The sequence below is a fragment of the Scatophagus argus genome, chromosome 4, assembly GCF_020382885.2.
Source record: "Scatophagus argus isolate fScaArg1 chromosome 4, fScaArg1.pri, whole genome shotgun sequence".
NCBI classification, from domain to species: Eukaryota; Metazoa; Chordata; class Actinopteri; family Scatophagidae; genus Scatophagus; species Scatophagus argus.
In genome coordinates, this window is record NC_058496.1 from 14,052,283 (window position 1) to 14,074,787 (window position 22,505).

The 22,505-nt window shown below is 39.1% G+C and overlaps 5 protein-coding genes across 5 annotated transcripts in view; 2 read left to right on the plus strand and 3 right to left on the minus strand.

Moving 5' to 3' along the window:
• Positions 1-69: 69 nt before the first annotated feature.
• On the minus strand, positions 70-4,255 carry LOC124058577 (protease-associated domain-containing protein 1-like). Its single transcript, XM_046387994.1, has 5 exons — positions 4,026-4,255; positions 3,662-3,762; positions 3,456-3,565; positions 2,753-2,920; positions 70-2,652 (listed from the first exon to the last, which is right to left on the minus strand). Exons 1-5 carry the CDS (start codon positions 4,105-4,107, stop codon positions 2,532-2,534), a joined length of 582 nt encoding a protein of 193 aa, XP_046243950.1. The 5' UTR covers positions 4,108-4,255; the 3' UTR covers positions 70-2,531.
• Positions 4,256-4,797: 542 nt separating this feature from the next.
• si:dkey-88e18.2 (interleukin-12 subunit beta) lies at positions 4,798-9,764 on the minus strand. Its single transcript, XM_046388007.1, has 8 exons — positions 9,622-9,764; positions 9,253-9,334; positions 8,859-9,116; positions 8,549-8,651; positions 8,216-8,406; positions 7,452-7,600; positions 7,236-7,346; positions 4,798-5,472 (listed from the first exon to the last, which is right to left on the minus strand). The coding sequence occupies exons 1-8, from the start codon at positions 9,622-9,624 to the stop codon at positions 5,326-5,328; spliced, it is 1,044 nt and encodes a 347-aa protein (XP_046243963.1). The 5' UTR covers positions 9,625-9,764; the 3' UTR covers positions 4,798-5,325.
• A 2,065-nt stretch (positions 9,765-11,829) lies between these two features.
• On the minus strand, positions 11,830-14,376 carry LOC124058585 (transcription factor BTF3-like). The gene is made up of 6 exons (XM_046388009.1): positions 14,288-14,376; positions 13,397-13,465; positions 13,184-13,297; positions 12,563-12,764; positions 12,407-12,463; positions 11,830-12,199 (listed from the first exon to the last, which is right to left on the minus strand). Exons 2-6 carry the CDS (start codon positions 13,463-13,465, stop codon positions 12,153-12,155), a joined length of 489 nt encoding a protein of 162 aa, XP_046243965.1. The 5' UTR covers positions 14,288-14,376; the 3' UTR covers positions 11,830-12,152.
• Positions 14,377-14,867: 491 nt separating this feature from the next.
• On the plus strand, positions 14,868-20,269 carry utp15 (UTP15 small subunit processome component). Its single transcript, XM_046388005.1, has 12 exons — positions 14,868-15,044; positions 15,448-15,567; positions 15,673-15,765; positions 15,854-16,038; positions 16,729-16,907; positions 17,243-17,368; positions 17,560-17,695; positions 17,826-17,910; positions 18,742-18,897; positions 19,063-19,164; positions 19,299-19,432; positions 19,568-20,269. The coding sequence occupies exons 2-12, from the start codon at positions 15,478-15,480 to the stop codon at positions 19,866-19,868; spliced, it is 1,587 nt and encodes a 528-aa protein (XP_046243961.1). The 5' UTR covers positions 14,868-15,044; positions 15,448-15,477; the 3' UTR covers positions 19,869-20,269.
• Positions 20,270-20,397: 128 nt separating this feature from the next.
• Positions 20,398-22,505, plus strand: part of LOC124058578 (rho guanine nucleotide exchange factor 28-like) — a 37,710-nt gene continuing 35,602 nt past the window's right edge. Inside the window, exons 1-2 of the mRNA XM_046388003.1 lie at positions 20,398-20,749; positions 21,601-21,644. Coding sequence (XP_046243959.1) covers positions 21,612-21,644 — 33 coding nt within the window. The 5' untranslated portion in view covers positions 20,398-20,749; positions 21,601-21,611. The remainder of the gene's footprint in view (positions 20,750-21,600; positions 21,645-22,505) is intronic.

Sequence of the window (22,505 nt, forward strand, 5' to 3'; positions counted from 1 at the left end):
ACATTTCTGATACAAGTTCCTACTTTACATTCATATGAACAAATAAATACAGATCTATTCAATCGGACCTTAAACGACAGCATTTTTCACAGTTTATTGTTTATCCATACACATACACGAATAAAGTTGTTGTCAAAAGGCCATCATAAAGGACGGATGAACTGAATTTTTCAGCTGATGTTAATCTCAGATACTGTACAAACCTTATGAATCTGCAAAGGCCAGTGCGAAGATGGAGAAAAAAAGAACTCAGCTGTTTCAGAAAAAGTAAATAAGACATGTGGCCTGTTTACCATTTACAGAAGCAACAAACACATTTTAGCTGCCTCCAACTCATTTCTGTATCATTATGAGGTGTATTCCAGAAAAAAACACAGTTTATACAACAAACAGATCATATTGCAGCATTTTTTGGTGGGGGTGGTGGTTTAAAAGTGAAAAGGATGGGAAACATGCATCACTCTGTTTGGCGTTAATTGCTACTGTTGTGCACAGGTGTTGCCAAGTTGATTCAGTCCCTCACTGAAATTGTGGGAACAATAAGGTCAGCTGGTTTACCGGTTCCATACGACAGACATGAAGTTCCTAACTGCAACTGCGTTCAGTTTCTAAGTGGTTCTGAACTCTGCAATCCTGTTATACATCCCACACTCCCTTTATATTATTCATAGTATGCTGTGTGTAGCCAATCACATAGAACAGGCCAATGCAAGTGCACACAGTTTGGTTTAAGTCCAGCAGGTTTCCTGCCATAGTTCTAATATCTGTGCACTATGACCAGGCATTGACGCAAGCAGTACAGCAAGCAGTACAGCCTTTGAGTGAACTCAAACTAGATATTCAGCATTGCAAAAAAGGCAAAAAAGTTTGTATATGTTTATTGGACTGTATCGAAAATGTCACTAGAAGTTAACACACACTACTACTACTCACAGTAGTCTGGATGATTAGGCCTCAGGCACAATAAGACTGAAGATGAGTGTATGGTCTTAAAACTGATACATATATTTACCTCAGAAAGCTAATAAATTATTAAGTGTTGCAAAGAAATGCAATCATCAGTTATGTTTAAATTTGGTTAAGGTTAGTGCAGGTTTGAAGAAGTTACATTTTAAAAAAAAATTAAAATTAAAACCTCTGTAAGTGCTGTTTTAATGCAGTTTAAGGGCCATTTCACATCAGGAGGAAAAACAAACCAAACCACAACCTGCTGTCCTGGGATGGCTGACTGCAGGTTCAACAAGTTAACTTGGTCTGAGCTGCATGGGTTGTCACTTGGGCTGGACTTTGGTCATGTTCCTGATGTGAACAGAGAACAATATTCCATTACAGCCAGTGTTTGCTGGCTTTAATAGCAACTTTATATTTATTTGCTATCCCTGACAATTCTGATGCCTTCAAACTTATCATTTTCTTCAGGTCTCATCCTAAATGTGCTTTTTATTGAGGGAGATCTCGTTAAACGTGCACTAACCCAGAACGCTAACAGAAACAATTTTAAGTCATTACTTCTAGAAATATGTATTTGATGAGAGGAGACACACTAGCTGTGTGTGCTCAGAAAAACTAGCTTGTTTTTCTAACTTGTTTCCATTTTGGTTTCATTGTTATCAGATTTTTTTTTTCCCACAAACACTTTTTAAAAAGGTCCAGTCTGCAGGATTTAGTGGCATCCAGCAGTGTGGTTGCAGACTGCAACCAACCAACAACAACAAAAAAAAGGGCCTACAGCTCTCTCCTGAGCCAGTTTTCTGTTTGTCTATCCTGAACGACTGTAGCAACAGGACTGTGCAACATTCCTCTATGTGGAAGAGGACCCACTCCCACTCTGTAGATATAACATTCTTAGTTTCAGGTGACTGTACACCAAGGTTAAAAAATTATGAATATTTTATTCCATTTTTGCCAAAAGATACTTGTAAATCTGGACCTTCAAAAGCAAAACTGAATGCAAGTTACAAAACAAACTTTAACTATTTGTAATGCAACTAATTCTTTAGACCTGTCAAAACTGTCATGTGGCTGGCATTTTTAATAGCCCAGAATTAAGATTATTGGATTTTTGACTTTTATAAACTTTTTAAAATGTAAAATTCTGATTAATGCACATCAAATTTTATGGTTCCTCCAATGACAAGTTACCAACAAATCACCCATACAGAAGAGAGACTACTGGAGACTACCCACCCGGGAAAGAGACTCACTCTCTTCAAAACCACTGGCCAAACCAGTCAACTTCAGCTAAGCATGCACATTTCTTACTGAGTTTATCTGTCCCCAGCTGACCCAACGGCTCTAGCAGTCAGCCCATGTGGACACTGTCAAAAGGTTTAGCCCACATGACTTTGAATTTGTATTTATGTGTGACATAATCACTTACACATTATGATAATTTTATTGGTTCTCCACCACGGCAGTGCAAAGAATTTCCATGTGAGACTGTGAGTTTCTTCACTGCTGACAGGATATACACTGATGACAGGGGGTTTATTGAGTGAAGTAGTGCATGAAGATGTGGGTGTGTGTCACTTCTACCACAGTGTCCACGGGGGCTGTTTGAGCGGGAACGAGGCCAAAGAAGAAACATTGACAGGAATGGAAATGACAGCCCATGGCAGTGCTTGTCTCTGAAGAGATCTTCTGATCATCATCCTAGCACACATGGAGAAGGAGAAAAGCCATAAATGTCCTGAAAGGTATTAATGATTTAATTAAAAATAGGTCTGAGTTACTTTGTCTGTGCATGTCTTACCCATCACGTCCCAGCAGGAAGAGAGCAGGTATGCTTGGTTTGGCAGTGCTTCCATCGGTGATCATATCAAGGTACTGGCTGTCATTGTCCTCTGCATTATCAGCAATTAGAACAGCTTTGCCCCCTGCTTCCTCCACACGGCGGGCCTTTTGTACAAAGGAGCAACCTCTGGAGTGCGCACAAAAAAAGATTTCAAAATTGGGAGAAACAATTTAAACACACTACGGAAAACATAAGTTGCAACACTATCGATGATCTGGAGTTTTGCAATCAAAACACTGGATATTTAACATGGCACATTAGTCTCACGATATCTTTGTTATAATGTTCAAATATCTTTACAGCTGAGGGTTAGAAGTCAGAGCCAATATCTCATGTTGCCAATATCTCATGTCAAGCAGTGCATAGCTCATGTATTCTAAGAGTGGGGTCGCATAGTCAAGTTTGAGAAACTGTGTTGTTGTTATTGGAACTGCAGCAGCTCAAAGAGAAAAGCCACAAATGGCACCACAAATCTCTTCACTCTTAAGGCTTCATCTCAGGTCACAACCAGCTTCAGTTTCACCCTTCCGCTGCTAAATAGCTATATCCAAGCTTACAGTTCCAGTTTCCTGCAACTACTTTGCATTCAGATCCTCTGCATGTGTACTGTGTACTGTACATGTGAAGCTATAAGGTGCTGAGCTTATGTGTACCTACGTACCCCCTTTCCACCAGGATTACTTGTCCCTGGATGATTTCTCTGTCCTCCAGGTCAGAGCAGCCATCTGTGGGCTTTGCTGGCACGAGAAAGATCTCATCATAAGATGAAGTCTGGGAACCGAAGGAGAGAAGGTAAACATAATTGTATCTGAGGCTTGAGAAACACTTGGCTAACAAATGAAATTCAAAAGAAGGCAGAGTACTAACAAAATCTCCTCCGAAGTCCTTAGCAGGGGCTGCACTGAAGATGTACCCTATTTCCTCAGGACTAATGACCCGGAAATAAAGAAGTTCGTTAACCCCAAGACCTGAAGCAGACCAAAAAGAAAAACCATACTGTATCTCAGAGACGTGAATAACCGCACCATCAGTACGAAGTCGTGTTGGTAAACCACAGTGATATGAAATTTACAAAGGATGTAAAACGTTGCACCTCCACATTTAGCTTCACACTAGACGAATGTTGTATGCTACAACAAAAGCCTTTGTATGCTTTCGGCTTCGGCTAACACCGACCCTTTAGCTTAATTCGCTGTTCAAACTGAAACTTGCCTCCAGCACCGACTCTCACCTGACATGCAACTGAACTGCATGAAAACACCCCAGAGGCATGAAATTAACGTTAATGCTGTTGTCCGAACAACCTTTGCCATGTTCGGGGCATCTGAGGAGCTCTTCAACGATACATATAAACGACTTCACTCAGGGTTTGCGTGTACGACAGCGTCTTTCTGTCCATATGTAGCTGTCGTACAACAGCAGGTTAGCGACCACTTCCGCGCCTGGTTTCATGCGCATGCGCATGGTGCAAAACCGGACAGCGTATGCGTATGTTTGTGTTTGTTGACACTGGGACTGCGAAACACCTCCTTGTCCTGTTTCACTGTGTGTAAGGCAGAGATTAGGGATGCATAAAGTACAACCAAAAGTGTCATCATATAAATAGAAAAGTATGCATTACTATATAACAGTCCAGACATCAAGGACAAGGTTTAGTATACTGTAATTTATTTATTTATTTTTTAATTTAGATGTAAACTTGGGTGGGCAGCACTGGAGTCTCCTCTGCTTGTTGTGTTTTCTCCTCCCCAGCCACTCTCTCCTCCTCTCTTAACCACAATACTGGGTGTAGAAATTGCAAGGCTCTTATCATCAGTTAATATAGTGCATTAGTGTTTTGTCCCAAACCGATTTGCAAGTAAAACCAATGGGCTCACAGTAATCATCAACAATTTCCTGCGGGATCAATAAAGTTCTTATCTTATCTTATCAAAGTCCAGTGTAAATGTAATATGTGGGTTTGACGCTTATGTATAATATTTATGGAGACAGTGAATAAATAATTGTTATATTAAAAGGGCATTTATTCAGACTTGCATGAAGAGAATGGCTTTAGTTTCTCTTGTTAGATTTTCATATAAATGAAATGCAATATACATAAAAACTCAGTTACAATCCATGACATTTCAGCTTTAAATTTGCTAACACGATAACAATGTGATTATTATTGTAATATGAATTGTAAGAATAGATTTATACAAAAAAATGAAATGCACAATAATAGTAATACAGTAAAATACATTTCAAGGAGGTTGGGTTTGTTGTGCAGCTCTTGCATCAGACTGCTTTCTGGTTGTGCACCAGACTGCACAACATGATTGATGTCCTCTTCAATTCAAAGCCTTTTGGTCCAGTTCACTGTAAAATCCTTATTCATCCTTAGGGTTTAATCTTTGTTCAAATGACAAATTAGAAATTAGATGTACAATCTCATATTCTTCATATTCATCCAAATATTTTTTTTTCCTCCATTTGATGCCCATACTAAAGAAAAATCCCACTTGCAAAGCACGTGTTTACTGAATGTCTTTTTAAGCTGTCCGGCTGTCCTCTGCATTTCTGTTCTTTTTCCTCCTCTTCCCTCTCTTCTTGCTGTCACCCAAGCACTCAGATGACAACTCTGGACAGGATTTTCCCTTGTTTTTGTGTCTACATAAGTTTTTTCCCCCTCTTCTCACCTGGAATGAGTTAATGACAGATTAGGGTTTGAAATGAAGACAAGAAATTTGAATAAACAAAGCTTTCAGCCTTACAATCTTCAATGTATAAAGTTAGATTTGTCTCTGCAAGCTCTGACTATGAATGCCAACAATGACTCCTGTTACAATATTTAAGAGTTAGCGTTTGGTCACTTTCAGTGCCAAGCAATATTACACTACTTTCAAACTGTTTCCATTTAGTGCTCAAGTTCAAGCCAGGTAAGCTCTGCTCCAGTTGTCTCTGCGCTGTCAGCAAATAATTTGATTTAACTTTTTACAGTTTGCAGCAATTGAAAACCAAGTGTGCCATTGTTTTGTTGCCTTTCAGAATGTCCACCAATTTCAGTGAATTATAGATGGCAAATTTTACACGTTAACTTGACAGTTATACACTCTCTGTGAAAGAAAATATGGAATTTCAGATTGTACCTTATGCTATAATCCTTGCTAGATTTCAGTGTGTTTGTCATCTATAACAAACCTGGCTGGTAGAGCGGATGCAGCTTTGGCAAACGTTTGCTACATTTTGCTGTTTGCTAATTACAGTTTGTCAGAGGGTCTCACTGATTATGATATTAATGTATAAAAAGTCAAATATTTGCCTTATTCTCTTTCTCACTGCCCATTAGAAAGAGTGCCTCATTGTTAGCCTGACTGTCTTTATTTGTCCCCCTTCTTAAAAAAAAAGAATAAATATTGGATCTTTTACTACCTAAACTGGGTGATCATATTAAATGAAAATATAAATATTCAGTGCTACAAATACTACAAGGCCTACTTCTCATTCATTACCAACTGACAGTTGTATATTAGAAATTCCCTCTGTTCTTAAAGAGAAACTTTTTATTTTCATTACCAATAAATGAACAGTCATTATGTTTAAATAAGACATTATAAATGTCACTTGTGTATTGTAACCCGTATCGTAGTAATTAGTAAAACCATTACCATCCAATTTTATTTCTGTTAATCTCAGTTTTAGAGTTTAGTGTAAATAGAAGCTCTATGAAGTATTATTTTCAAACAAGTGACCTAAGTCTTTCTAATATTCTACACCCATGGGTGTCATCTGTGTGCTAACACTGCATCACATTAAAGGGGAATTTTTATTTGTAAGTAATTGCACATGACATGAGCGACACATAAATGAAGAAGGAACATGTATAAGGAAGGAAGCACAAAGCTCTTTTAATAGCCATTTGTTTTGCACGGCACAAAACCACCAAAATACACTGAAACGCCAACGCACTCACAGAAATAAAAGGAATAAGAAACCTACTGTGTGAAAGTCGGTAAAATACAGACAGAACTCCTCCAGTGACATGCAAATTTAACCTGTGATTCATGTCAAATGATGAATCCCGTTTTCTATGTCCCATGGACCTCCATTAGTCCTAATAATGACTGCAGGTAATTACCAAACCCCAAACTGAGGAACACGAGTACTTGTACTAGCAAGAAATATGTTTCTTTAAATGCTTTGACATTGTGTCTAGAAAATTGTTTGTATTAGTTAAAGTAAATAATAAATAATAGTTTAAGTTAAGTCATAAATAAATTTAAAAAAATATTTTAAATGCTATACTAATCTCCTATCAAACATAACTCCTAACTCAATGCGTGACAGAAACGCATGGTGAAAAACAGCAGTGGAAAGGACATGAAAGGACACTGTAGACATGAAAGAATAAAGACAGAGCAGGAGCAGACAGTGTTGGGTTCGAATATTTTCAGTAGGTTACATTTTTCCACGGAGTCCACTCGCTCCACGCAGAGAGAACCAGCGAGTCTCTGGAGCGAACCCTCAGCTTGCTGATCATCTTTGGTATCAGAGCAGATGAAGAACGTCCAAGCTAAAGTCAGACAGATCATAACATAAGAATGGAAGAAATGCAATGGCCAAAAAGATAGACATGAAGCAATCACCAAACTTTGTTTCAGAGCACACTTGTATGTACCTTGCCGTTGTCTTTCAACACATATTCAATCTCATGCTCCAGACTGAAGAAGCTATGAGGAGTTGACCAAGTGGACGGTGGATCAATGGTCACATTTAGGTCCTGCTCCACCTCCTGACACCTGGCAATCTGGGGCCTGTCGGGTTGAACTGGAGAGAAGAAAAATAAAAGTCCAAAAAGAAATAATTTAATATGTTAAGGCTGGTAACCACAATGAACAGGACACAAATGCGTGAGGCAAAGAACAGGTCCGCTAAAAAGTCTCAGTTCAGTACGCAGGAGATCAATCAACGAAGGTACACAAATCCAAAAAGGCAAAAGCAGAGGCAGGGTAAAACAAACAAACAAACAAAAAAACATTCACAAAAAAATCAAAATCAAAAATCTTTTTTTTCCAAAAATCTAGAAAACCCTGCAAGACACAGTCTTGTGTGTCTTGTGTGTTTACCAGTCAAAACTGGTAAACACACAAAGGCAGGAAGTGAGGAAGGTTTAAAATGAAAGGCAAGGTGAATAACAAAATAAGAGAGGACTCATGGAACACGACTAGATCATGATAACACCTGACAGGATGTGTCAAAGTAAATGTATAAATTAGCCTTTTTTTCACAGAAATAATCGCTTGTTATTGTGTAGAAAAAGCCATTTTACTTCATCAGGAAGCTATTTGACGTTTTTTTTTTTTTTTCAAATGCTGTTTACTGTTTAATCTTGATAATCTTCTGCTGAATGCCTTTAATGTAGCACAGTTTCACTCAGCTTACCAATGTCTCTGAGATAAAATCTCTTGGTTCTCCTGAGGATGGAGAGGTTAATGATGGCCTCAGCGGTAATTTCGAGCATGGTGCTTTCCTCAGCATAGGGTGAGAGAGAGTGGGACAGCTCAAACTGGAATCCCCCATCCGAGACATGATCACTGCTGCTGACCCACTGACACGACTTCTCATGTTCTCTGCTGCAGAGGCAAGCGGTAAAACACAGTGACGTATGAAACTGAAAATATAATTCTGGTAAGTTGTTGGTCCATCGTTATACATAATAAGCAATAGATTTGGCTTCTTTCTTGTTTACTTATTGATTTATTTATTTATTCTTACCAGTTAGGGCCCAGTCCAAAGCGCACTGCACTGTATCCACTGTGGGTCCAGTTACAACTGAAGTTACAGTGATAAGACTTTGCCCTACAAAGGATGGGTGAATCTAAAAAGAGCCGAAATGTGAGTGAGTACAAGTTTAATGTTGTTGGAAGTGCCTCACATGCAGGGTTCAGCATGTGTTAAACTTTAGAGAGAAATATCGCACCCAGCCAAACATGCAGAGTTTCAAGTCTCATCTGTTTGAGAGATTCCTGTCATTTACAGTGTATGAGTGATAGGATAAATGTAAAATTAAACAGGAATATCTCACCTAACTCATCTTCCTCCTCAGCCTCCAGCAGCAGGTAGACTGATGACAACCTCTCTGCTCCTCTCCAGCAGCTGTATTGTCCCAGCATGGGTACATCTATGTCTGACATGATCAGATCTTGATCGACCTGCTGGACATTTTCATCTAAAGTGACATCTTCTATCACTTCACCGTGAAACTTCCATGTGACATCTCCACCTGTCTTTGTATCGCAGGTCAGATTGACTGGAATTACATTGTTCCTTTTTGCCACCACAACTGCACAATTGTAGAAACAAAAAGACAGGGACACATGTCATTAACAAATAAACATACACGAAACACATGCACAAACTTTTCAGGTTTGGAACCACTCAAGTCATGGAAAAATTTGTATGAAAAAAACAAGACGTACAGTTTTCTGGAAAATGGCTGAGTCCATGTGCTCCTGTGAGGCTGATGAACAGAAGCCCAAATGTCCAGAGAGACGAGGTCTTCTGAGAGATTGTGTGACAGTAAGACAAGGAGTTTTGAATTCTTACTTGCCTTAAAACCTAAGTAAATCTCTCTGGATTTGCAAGTGATTATTGTTCATCTTCAATTGAGAAACAAAATAAAATTCATGTTCATGGGACATTTCAATTGGCTTAAAACCTTTAGTTGAGAAAATGTCTTATAATGTAAAATGACCAGAATAGCAAAGTTTAGCAAAAGTAATTTACTGTTTATTCTGTCTATTGAAGCATCTAATTAACTGCAGTGACTTCCAGTGGTTAGTTCTTACCATTTGGATGAAGTTACACCAAGAGCAGAAGTTGAGTTGTAGAAATCTTGATGATTGTATGCTCCAACTGACCACTGAGAATCATTTTTATAGCGTTGAACCTCGCATGCATCATCATCACCATCATCATCACCATGGCACCTTTGGAGGTGAGACAGAAACTGAGCGATATAGTAAACAGATAAGAGCCTATTGACAGAGCAGGCATGCAGTGCATTTCCTCTATACTGTTTTGCATGTCAAATTCTGTAGAGATAAACTTTTAGTTTCGAAAAGGGACTGAGAGATGAAGATAAGAGGTGTTAAGTGTGGGTGTTCAGTGGGGTGGGGGATGCCCTCAGCCCTTAAACTGAAATACTGAGATGTTTGGTATCTGATTATCAAAACTGGACTCACACATAAAACACACATAAACTCATTTGATCTTCAGTTTTTATGAGAACGATCATTACTGAGACCATCATAAGTTGCAGCCCTACAAAAGAGATTCTCTGGCGTGTATTTACAGTAAAAAGTCTGCAAATGTGTATCTTTACATCAATATTGGTGAGCCAAATCTGAATCCTGGCCCTTAATCCCGAATTTATATCCCAGATTTATCTCGGCATTGTCATGGCCAAAGAGATGCCCCGTAAAGATGTACTCTCTCCAGAGATTCTCCCCCATTATGTCATCACTGTGATCACAAAAATGTTCCCACATTTCAGAAGAAGTTTAAAGAATTTACCCTCAGGGATAAATAAAGGAATCCTGAACCAGGTACACATGCAGTCACTTGCGCAGAAATGCATCCGCGTCGGAAAAGAGAGAGGCAGGGACAACAGGAATTTCCATGCTCATGACTTCAGTCATGTATGGGGCAATCCAGTTTTCTTCTAATAAATGTCAGCTACGAAAAAGTAAACAATGAGCTCACAAACACAGACCACATATTGCCCAAGGGCTTATCCTCACACATACGTAAATCATCTGATCAGGTCATGTGTTGGACTGCGTCAAGTATTTCCATAATAAACAAAGACTGGCAATTCATGTTCTGTTTTGTCCTACAGTTTGGTAGATGAATATATTTTATATTTATGCAAATATACAGTTTGACATGCACTTTGTAACCACATTACTGATCTAATATTCTGTGGAACCTGTCATGTCAAGTCGTTTGAACAGAAATAGTTGGTTTCAGTTCCTTAAAAGCCTACATAGTATTATTCATCTGTCTGCTGTTGAGGAGCATTTCTTGTGCTTGATTGACCTCTCACTCCCTGGGACTGTGGAGGACGTATTGATGATAAATTACGTCTATGAAAAGTTGACATTCAAAAAATAATTTTCTTACAGTCCAAGAAATGAGTTCAGAGTAAATATATAAGGTGTGAGTTCAGTATGTGTCACAAGGTTGTGGTCAGTCAGCCCATCTTGTTCAGTTAGTCTTAGGAATTTTAACAAGGAATACATTTTTATATTTTGTAATTAAAATTACCAGTTTGTTTGTTTTTTTAAATTTCAATCTTGTTGTAGGTTTCAATCTGTAACTACATTTTTTTCCCACAGACATCAAACATTTTGAATAGTGATAAAATTTTTTAATTTAAACCTTTAAGGTCAGTGTTGGTTTTGAGTCACCCAACCTTTTCGCTCTAAATCAGATGAATGAATGTGATCAAAAGTCACAGAGTCCCAGACTATTCCGTGTTACTTTCACAAGAACCCCCAACCTGACATCATTTTCATCTTTTAGTTTACAGATAACGTAACAAACTCTTGATGGCTGTCCAAGAAAGGGAATAAACAATTTTCACATCCATGTTACAAAAAAAATAAAAAAAACAAATAAAATAAAATACTTTTTTTTTTTTACTCTTTTGCTTTGCTTTCATAAATAAAACCCACATGGTAGAGCTCAACTGGCAGCATACTGAGCAGCACAGATACACTGCCAACTGCTTGCCCTCTAGCCCTATGGAAACATTACAATTTTGTGAAAACACATGTGGCTCATGTTTCCTGATCTCCAGTGATTTGTAGATTTACAGAAAACTACAAGAGCTTGGGCCTTAAAAATGGCTAAATTGCTTCTTTTGCAACATCTGTGGTTTGTTATACATACAGTATGTTAACGGTTAGGTGCTGTGTTTTCCTCTGAATACAAAAAAGAAGATTTAAGAAAAAAATTACAGAACTAGAAAAAAAAAAAAATAAACAGAGAAATTCAAATGTAATCTTTATTACATGATTAATTCCACCAATACATTTCTGATGTGTGGGCATCACAATGCCAACGAAGCAGCGTGAGAAGGAGAAAGGTTTGCACATTTCACTGAATTAAATAATTTCACTTGTACTGCAGACAAAAGGGTGGGTAACAGTTGCCATAAAAAGTCAATTTTACTTGTTTTAGCCCAATTGCCAGGATTACAATTAAAAAGCCACATTTGTAGCCACAGAGCAATAACAGAGATCAACTTTTACAAAATGCTGTTGTGTCAAAGTATGGAGAGTCAAGAAGAGCCTTGAAGATTCGCTGGTGTTTATTAGTTTGCTTCGTTCTTTGAAGCCTCGTCAAAGTTTTCAACAAGATCTGAAAATGGAAACAGACAGATAAAAAGGGTGGATTCTCCAGATACACGTCCACCCAAATATACCGAGACAAAACTTATTACACCTAAGATCATATGTGTTCCATAATACAGGATTACTCTGGACTGTTAATAATGTAGTTGTTTCAATGTTACGGTACTTTACAGAGGAGGAGATAAAATAAATTCAGAACAGTAAAATTGCTTACCTGGAACCTCATCATCCTCCTCTTCAGCAGCAACCATGGGGGCTTTGTTGTCTCCAGCTATTAAAGGGAAGAAGAACAAACAAAAGAAAATCATTGACAGGCCTCACACAAAAGTACTGATAGGAACAGGTTTATCATTAAGAGCGTCACAGGTACCTGGTTTGGGCAGGGTCTCTGCTAACCTCCTGAGGCTGGTGAGACTGTCAGCTCCCAGCTGGTTTAGGATTCCAGGCAGCATCTCTGTGAGCTGCTTGGTCTCAGCGTGCCCTGTGATCGTAAAGGTGTTGGCTGCCAAGGAGGCCTGAACCTTTGGGTTATTAAAGTGGATCACTGAGCCTTGGTTTGTGAACATATTCACCTACAAGGGAAAGAGAAAAAGGAGAAAGAAGCTTGAGGTTAGTGTCAAAGAGCATGATGAAAGAGCTGGTAAGACTTTGCCCTTGCCAAACAACATCTGCAACAATGGATAGATTTAAAACACTCACTTCTTCAAAAACTCATCATTCTTCTTTCTAATATTATTTTAACTGATGCTGACTAGACAACAGAGATACAATGTCGTGCTTTTAGTATATCTAAAATGGCACGGTGGACAAATTCCTTTGGCTTTGTTTAATGAGAATGAGAATATCTGTCCAGTCCCATCTTTCTCACATTGACATCTTGTACCCTGTTATATTTACGACTCTATCTCTATGGAGACCTGTTCTGAGGATCAATGGCATGAAGAAAACTTAAGTGTTTGCTTATTATTGTTCAGAAAGAATTCTGCTGTACCTCCTCAATGCCAGAGATGTTGTTGACTCCCAGTTTCTTGAGGGAGAACTGCAGCTTCTTGTCATCTGCTGTAGCTGTTCTGTGCACAACCTTCTTCTTTCTGCGGGCTGACCCCTGCAGAGCAAAGCAATGAGCTATAACATAAATCCATAACTCAATGGCAGGACCTATAGAAAAAACATTTTCTTTCTGTCAGCTTATACTACATCTCACCTTGCCGCCAATGCGGACCTGCGCCTGCAGTTTGGCAAGCTTCTCCTGGTTCATCATCGACTCCTTCATCTGACACAAGACACAGCACACAAACATCATCAAATTTATTTTGGAAAATCAAAATCTTACTTGACTCAGAACTGCAAGACATATGACAGTAACTATAGTCCTTCCACTAACAGCACTGCACACCTTTAAATGTGCAATGAGAATCAGTAAAAATGGCATATAAGTTTTAATTTCATGACATAAACAAATACAATAAAGAAACATAAATTGGCAATTAATAAAACTATTGGAACTCAATGTGTTGTTTCAGTATTTCACTGGAACCATCAGAGCTTGTGATTTCAATGAAGTACCAGCCCTAAAACTCCCTAAAAATCCCCCCCCGGTCGTTTGGACTTTTAGCACGACAAACTAACAAAATTGCACAGCTGCAAGAAGCCCCAAAATAGCTGCACACCTTTTAGTCTCGAGTCGAGTTCTGCATGAATCAGAGAGATATGGTCAGCTAAAGTTAGAGCCTAACTTAAGCCCACATCCTTCTTCAAAATTAATAAGTTGCCTAATAACTTTAGGAGTAGTTTCACCAGTGTACCCCCAACGAGAACATGCGTTATTAGCTCATGCTTGACCTTTCCGCCAACGAAACTTTTTTTTTTAAAATTCGGTTCCTAGAAATTTATGACAACTGACCTGCCGGCTAGTTAGCAACTCAAGCTACAGAGCTAACTTAGGCCTCGTCAAGTTAATGCTTGTGTTCAAGTATAAGTCACCTTTTGCTCAAATTTAAACCCACGATGTGACGCAGGGAGCTGTTTCTTCTTAACAAAGTAAAAATGATATGAGAGTGAGACAGCTTAAAAGCCTACACAGACGTGAACTGACCTGGGAGTGTGTAAACACGCGGGCCACACAGTCGACAGAGGCTCGGAGAAAGGAGCGAGGACCGGGAGTGACGTATTCAGATTGTTACCTCGCCGGATGTGCCCGCAGTTTTTCTACATTTATGCTTATAATTTAATGTCATTCAATTTCTACATTTTCACGTGGTTAAGACTGTCTTGCAAGGTTTTTGTTGACACAGCAATTACGTCTATACGTCTATTACGTCTAAAACTGACTAAAATTAGTGAATTAACATTTTAAACAAAACTTTTTTTTTACCATAATAAGTTTATTATTTTTACATTTTTTGGACAATCACTCAAAATATTAATCATAAATTACACTTTAGGACATGAATGAACACAAATAGGTAAAATCAGGACAAGATTCCTGTCAGATTCTACTGAAAAGGAAGTAAATTTAATTTGAAAAACGACAATTTTTAAGCTAATTAATATGTGGGCCTATAAAAATACAATATTGCTTCCGGTGTTCGTGCGATTTAAATATTTAAAATCTGAAAGAAAATTGTTTGTCAATTGTGCTTTCCAGTGAACAATAAAGCTATGCAATTCATAACGGAAGTAGTCACGCTTTTAATCATGGCGACCTCCAGTGCACCGAGAGGCAACGTGATAATTCTTTAAAATGAAAAACTTTTGGTTTTTTGGACAAACCAATATCAGTAAGCGTCATCTATTTTCAGCACATCATATTTAAAGAATAAGGCTGCACTCCTGGACCTTTTCATTCAAAGGTAAGAATTGCTAGAATGCAGTTTAGTACAAAATGCTAGCCGGCTAAAGCGCAGTGTGCTAACTAACTCCTGCAGTTATTCCTGAACACGTTGGCTCATTTACTTGTGTAATATACCGCTTTTATTTTCAGTAGGAAATGTTAACTGTACATTGTAAATAGTAATATAAATATATAAATCGTTCGTAAACCTCAGTCACGAAAGCTAATTTATGAACTAGATGTTTAGCCTTCACGAACTGCTTAACTCGGTGGATTGTGAAGTTGTTTGTTGAATTTAATGCCTTCTTTTCAGCTGATGTGTTCTTGTGGATCAAGTCAGTATGGGCTGAGCTACTTGACCCAGGTGTCATAACTCTTGCTATATATTAATGTTCGTGTATTTATTTATTTTGTCGTGCTAGAAAGAAGAGTTCTTCATAATCAGGAAAGAAATGGCTTCATTTAAACCTACGAAAATCCAAGTCTATCCTAAACTTGGAGAGAAAGTTACACAAGACACACTGTACTGGAAAAACTACAAGGTGAGTCTCTTCTACTGTACTCTGCCTTAATATTATCGTGAGGAAGAACATGGCATCCTTTTGTTTTTCAGTCTTAACAATGCATTTTTGTTTTTCCCCTCACAGGCTCCTGTCCAGATTAAAGAATTTGGAGCAGTCACTAACATAGACTTCTCTCCAGTGGCTCCACATAACTTTGCAGTGACAGCATTTACAAGAGTATGTTGGCCTCTTCTGAATAATCAGGTGTTAAGTATGAAACATTTGTTTGAGATTACTTGTTATTCAAATGCTGCTCTCTCTACAGGTCCACATTTATGGGCCATTCTCCCAGGAGCCCGTGAAGACATTTACACGGTTTAAGGACACTGCATACAGTGGAAGGTTCAGGTCAGACGGTCAGCTGCTCGTGGCAGGTTGTGAGGACTCTGTGGTCCGGCTGTTTGATGTCAGCGGCAAGGTGGCACTGAGGCTGTTCAAAGGACACACAAAGTAGGTATATCATATGTCTCTATCTGATAGAGTCTTGCAGAATATGAATTGTTGTGACATCCTGCTACGTTTCGAGGTGACCCTCTGTGCCATTTTTTTTCTTGCATCATTAACGATTGTTAAAAAAACATCAGTCAGAGTAATTCTTAACAGTCTTATATCTGTCTTTTCCAAGCTTTCTCACTGATTTCTCTCTCATTCTTTCAGAATAATTGCAGGATTAGGTAATCCTTCATGGAATCAAGGCAGACCAGTAAACCTGGATCTTTGACTGTTTTGCTAAGTCAACTTGCTTGTAGCTTATGACAGCGTAATGCAACCACTTTTCCACATCCCAAGACAAATAATAGAACTCTGTGTCTGACTGTGACAGTTTAGAAAGTTTACGCCCGGCATTGGTCACTATCAGCATATACCATATTGTTTTCATAGTATTGTATTAAAACCCAAATAAAAAAAAATTCTCACCCTTCACCCATCATTCCAAGCTGGAACACAGGAGGCTGTTGTCTTACTGACTGTGTCTACTAAAGAAAATGTTAAATGATGATTTCTTGAGTGATCCATCGACTGAATTTTGTGATGATCTCAAGACTTCTGACAACTTGTAAACAGTCGTAAAGACTAACAAATCTCTTGTTGTCAGAATGGACTGAAATAAGTTTTATTTATCATTTTGTTTCTGCTCAGGGCTGTCCATGTAACAGACTTCACCTCAGACCGTTACCAGATCCTCACAGGGTCGGACGACTACACCTGTCGACTCTGGGACATCCCGAATGCCACCGAGCTCACCACCTACCAGGAACACACAGATTACATTCGCTGTGGTGTCACAAGCAAACTCAACAGAGATCTCTTTATTACTGGTGAGATGCTTTTTTTTTTTTTTTTTTTTAAATTGTGTGAGGAAAAGTTAAATTTTGACAGTTTCTTTTTTGTTTTTTTAAACCAATGAGCCTTTTTGAATTGAACTGCTATGTAGAAGACGTCCTATCTGTCACAGTGACTTTTATACTTTTGTATGAAATTGGCTTCACGGGACCAGCCAGAGCCAACCAACATTCAACTTTTGAGTGTTTTATATTTTCCACCTGGATTTCAGTGTAGTAAACATTAGAGTGCAACTGCAGAGTGAAAGATGAGAGCACCAAGATGAAGGACTAACAGGATGACTAACAACTGAATTTTTTTTTCCCACTAGGATCTTATGACCACACACTGAAACTGTTTGATGCCAGAGTTGATAAGAGTGTGATGACCATGGACCACGGCCAGCCAGTGGAGAGTCTGCTTCTCTACCCCTCTGAGGGACTCCTCGTCTCTGCAGGTAGCCAGAAAATGAATTTGTTGTTGTGTAGGATATAACAAAAGTAGGAATTGTGAAATGAAAGTTGAATGAAAGTTTTCCAGTGCTTACTGCCTCACTGCAAATGACTGCACTCACAGCGAGACTATGTTATATTTACCTTGTGTTTATCCAGGGCATTTAAAGAAAACTCTGTCCATCACTCTCTGTAGGTGGTCGCTATGTGAAAGTGTGGGATCTGCTAAAAGGAGGCCAACCTCTGGTGTCTCTGAGGAACCATCACAAAACTGTCACCTGTTTGTCTCTCAGCAGCAACGGACAGAGACTGCTGTCAGCTTCTCTGGACAGGTACAGAAACAGGTGTATGTACAGTATGACCCAGCTGACAAAGAAAATGTGATCTAAACTGTCAGAGGCTACTTTTTCTCTGAGTAATTTTTAAATGAACCCTCTTTAATGCAGAACCTCTTTCTTTCAGGCATGTAAAGGTGTACAGCACGACCAACTATAAAGTGGTCCACAACTTTGACTACGCCACCTCTATCCTCAGTCTGGCTTTGGCTGTAAGAAATTCCATTCAACCCTTCAGAATGTTTTTTTATGGGTTTTTCATGTTTCAAACATGATGATGAATAACTGCAGAAAGGTGAATTCAGATAAGTGAAGCAAAACTTAAGATGACCACATGCTAGTTGATAAGTTATCCAGGATGAGGAACATCTTATTTGGCTGATCCTTGTCTACAAACATGGGGAAGAAACTCAGCTGCACTCTCAGAGGAGCTGTGATTTGAGAGACCGACTCAGAGACTGCAGTGATATTCAGTTTCTGCAGCAGCCAATACTAACATCTAGCATTTCCAGAGGTTTCAGTTAAAAGGAGATGAAACAGTACATCCCCTCCGCTTAGTGTTGGCATGCAGGTGTAGAGTTTCCAGAACACAATGTAACCTCAGAAAGTGAACACACTTTTTTTTTTTTTCGTTCATTCACCCTCTCAGGAAAAAAAAGAAAATGCGCACCATTTGACCATAGTATTTACTATATTGTCACATTGGTCATGGTATAACCCCAGATGTCCAGTGTGTGGGATTTAGTGGCATCTAGCAGTGTGGTTGCAGACCGCAGTCAACTAAACACCCTGAACCCTTACTGTCCCGTACAGTGGCTGAGAAACAGTGTTTGATTCGTCCATTCTGGGCTACTGTGGAAACAGCAGACTCTGTGAAAGAGAACCTGCTCCCTCTGTAGATACAAAAGGCACATTCTAAAGTAATACAGCAGTTGAATTAAATGAATGTTGTTGGGCCTCCTCTCTGCTCATTAAAAACATATGTGACAAATGGAAGCCTAAATTCTTGACGCTTAATGTGTGAATTTGTCTTTTTCCCTCAGCCGGATGATGAGTCCATTGTTGTGGGTATGACCAACGGTATTCTGAGTATCAAGCACAGGAAAAGCCTTGAAGAGTCAAAGGAAATCTCTGGGCAACAGAGGCGACGACCATCTTATCGTGTTTTTGTGAAGGGGAAGAACTACGTCCCTAAACAGGTAACCTTGCGACTGTGTGAGGTCAACAGTCGGAGACATGATGTTGCCTGTTGAGTGCTTATTCCCTCGGAGATGCACTGAACTGAACCTTTTTTTTTTCCTCACTGTTGTTCATTACTTTCTTGGTTCACCTTTTTTTGTTTTTTGTTTTTTTTTTCTTTACAGGATGATTATCTCGTCAGTAAGCCAGTGAAACAGCATTTGGCCAAATACGACAAGCAGCTCAAGAAATTTAATGTATCAAAGGCTTTGGACACAGCTCTGGAGGTATACATTATATGCATTTTCAGTGTACAGTTCAGTGTAAAATAGTGCTACTTTCCTGTTGCAGTGTCACTCATGCAATAACAAACACTTCAAAAATTGATTTTGCTTACAAGTATATTACATTTATGTTATAGACATGGACTAGACTGAAAAAGCCAGAGGTCACAGTTGCTGTTATGAAGGAGCTGGATCGAAGAGGGACATTGCAAAACGCTCTGGCAGGAAGAGACGAACAGGGACTCTCTCGGCTGCTCCACTTCCTAATCGGGTAAAGCGCAGATAAAACATCATCATCTAAGTAGACATTAGCAAGTGTAGACAATGACGTCTTAGCTTAGACATCGAATCACATAGAATTGCTTTGCGACATGTATACTCACACTTTTTTCTGTCTCTTCTCCAGGAACTTGGTTGACCCCAGGTTTGCTCCTGTCCTTGTAACAGCGGCTGAGATGATTGTGGACATCTATCGGTCTGTAATCGGCCAGTCTCCAGTCGTGGACCGACAGCTGCTGCGTCTGCAGGAGCTGCTGGAAAGAGAGATCGACTACCAGCAGGAGCTACTGGAGGTGCTGGGCATGTTGGACACAATGTTCGCCTCCTCCCTCCCCAGGAAGGAGGTCCCGTGCTCTGCGATCGGCAGGTCTAATGGCCTGGCTCAGGGAGAAGCAAGTACCTCAAGACCACAGCTTCAGGCCACCTGAGGCTTGTTGGTGGGGAAAAAACTGCTTTTAGACTGGGTTAGAGTGCCTTTACAACTCTAAAACCCCCTTTTTTTGAAACATCCAACACAATCTTGCTGACATGACTACATGTCAACAACAGAAACATTTTGGTACAGGTTTTAACACGGTCTCACTCTGGTGAACAATAAGCAACATGAAACATGCATTTGTTGTATGAAGAATCTGTGTGTGTGTGTGAGAAAGTGAGAATGACAAGTGTTGCTTTCATTGGAAGTGTTTAATTGCACTTTCAAATGTGGAGTAGGGGTGTGTGTTTGTTTTGGAATCCTTTCAACGTAAATCTCTGCTTTGTGTTTTCATAATATTTGGCATTGACAAATGTTTTATAAGCAGGTAAAAATAAATCTTTGTAATACTGACACTGACTAATTATAATTGTGTTAAAGTTGTTTGAAAAAATTGCCTCAATTCACTGTTAAAATTTAATAATGATAAGACACATGTAATCAACATGTAGAGATTATCGCCCCCTTCACTTTTTCATGGCCTTTCACTAGAGGGCGCTGTAACCACAAAGAAACAGTTAACTTTGTCATATAAGGTGGAATTTGCATTCGAGCAGACGGAAGACGGAGAGCATCAACGCCGACTGAAGGGAGGATGCTGTGTCAGTGGAGGCTGCAGCTCAGCCTGGAAACAGCAGCTGGACCGACTAAACGCCATTTCTTCACTTGTAGCTTTAACACGAACACTTGAATTAGCCGTTAGCTAAAGGAGGATGAGTTAGGTCCTCGTTTTTTGCCTGTTCTTTTTTTTTTGTTTTGTTTTTTTTAGTTTATTTTGCTGATTTTAAGCCAACTGTCTGGTCTCTTCTGCTCGGAGTTTGAGCTCCTGTGAAGGTACGTACATCAGTATTGTTAACCCTTTTCTACTCCCTGTTGGCTTTCTTCAACGTGTCAGTTTCTATAGCTAATATGTCAGCCCTGTGGTGAATCAGAGCCGTACAAAAAAGCCTTATATTTAGTCTACAGCTAAGTAGGTCAGCATTAACTTATGAGTTGAATTAATTTGGATCTTAAAGGGAAAGCACTTTAAGTGTTTGTGTTGTGCTTGTAGCTTTTCATAATAAATCGTCTTTAGCGCCGTTTTCACATCCCAAATGTGATGTGCAGTTTTTCGTGTCATGATTAGCACACTTACAAAAGCTGCAGACAGTCCTCGCCTCTGGGTTTGCTCACTGTAACATTTGGTCTGTTTAGAATTATTAGATTTATAATTATAAATGTCCATGCCAAAGATAATTTGATTTCACAGTAAGCAGTTTCTTGATAAAGTGGCTGTTAAGATGTTGCTGTTGTGTGGGGTTTAGGAAGTGACCACTGATAAAGAGCAGATCTAAACCCTGCAGCACCGAAAGTCAATAGATTTCCAAGTTTAGCACACACTGGAGGAGACTGCACACTGCATGCATGCATGCATGCATTTGGGCATATTTGTTGATTTGGTCTCTACACACCATGATTGAAAGTATCATCATTAAAATCATTATTCACACACTTGAGATCCAAAGATGATCCTGTCACATCAGAGACCTCATCTCTTCTTGGCAGAAATGAGGTCTGATGACCACTTTGGGAACAGGAGAGCAGGCTGAATAAACCAAAATAACCAAAAAAGTAATGAGTAGTCACATGGCTGCATTTTTGTTTCTTGTCTCTCAGCTATCTGTTTAATGTCTGCTTGTCTGCAGCTGCTGTGCAGATGGAGCTGAGCAGGAGGAAAGTGCCTCTGTATGTGAGTATGTGCTCCAGTTCACAGTCACATTTGAGACCAACTTCTCCAATTAATTTCAGCAGTTAGTTATCTGTCTGGAAAATCTCTGCAAATTCAGTTTGGAATGCAGCGAGAAATCAACGGCCTCGTTTATAGAAAAGATGGAAAGTCTGAGGTTTTGTGTCACCAAACCATTATGTTTAATGAAATCAAATGTTGTATCTGAAAGGTTCAAATTGTTTTCTGCTCATGCATTTAAAACTGTGCTGGGAGGATGTTTTTCAAATGAGAGTGCTGTGATGACAGGAGACAGATGTTTGATCAAACAGGGACTTTATTTCGGTTGTTGCTTTGGTCTTTGAATGAAACATTTCTGGGTTTTGATGTTGGATTATTTGAGCACTGATTCATGGTTTTCTTAAGAGGAACATAATCTCATCCATCGGCACAACTGTGACAAAAGCAACCTGTCATTTGTGCATTTAACTAGCAAATCAGTAACTCTGTGATTCATTCATAGAGGTGGTTTTTATTTGTATTTCACTTCAGTTTGATTTCTGATGTCTGATTTCTGTGGTTGTGTTAAACCTTTGAATGGTTCTGTTTTCTATCAGGCCAAGCTGTACTCAAAGAGGGCGGGACTGTGGTTAATTATTGTTTCATTTGTTTCAATTTGGGATCTTAACAATGTACACCAACATTAATGAGAACTAATGCTTCTTTGCAGATCAAAGGGCGAATACACTGCTCACACTGTATTCAGTCAATAGAACCCTCTCCAACTTGATGTGTTTTTAATGCTCTTTTGCTGCCTCTAATTGACGTTATGAATCCTTCAATGTGAATGTGCCATCTTTATGTGATGAATCACCGTCTCCCCAG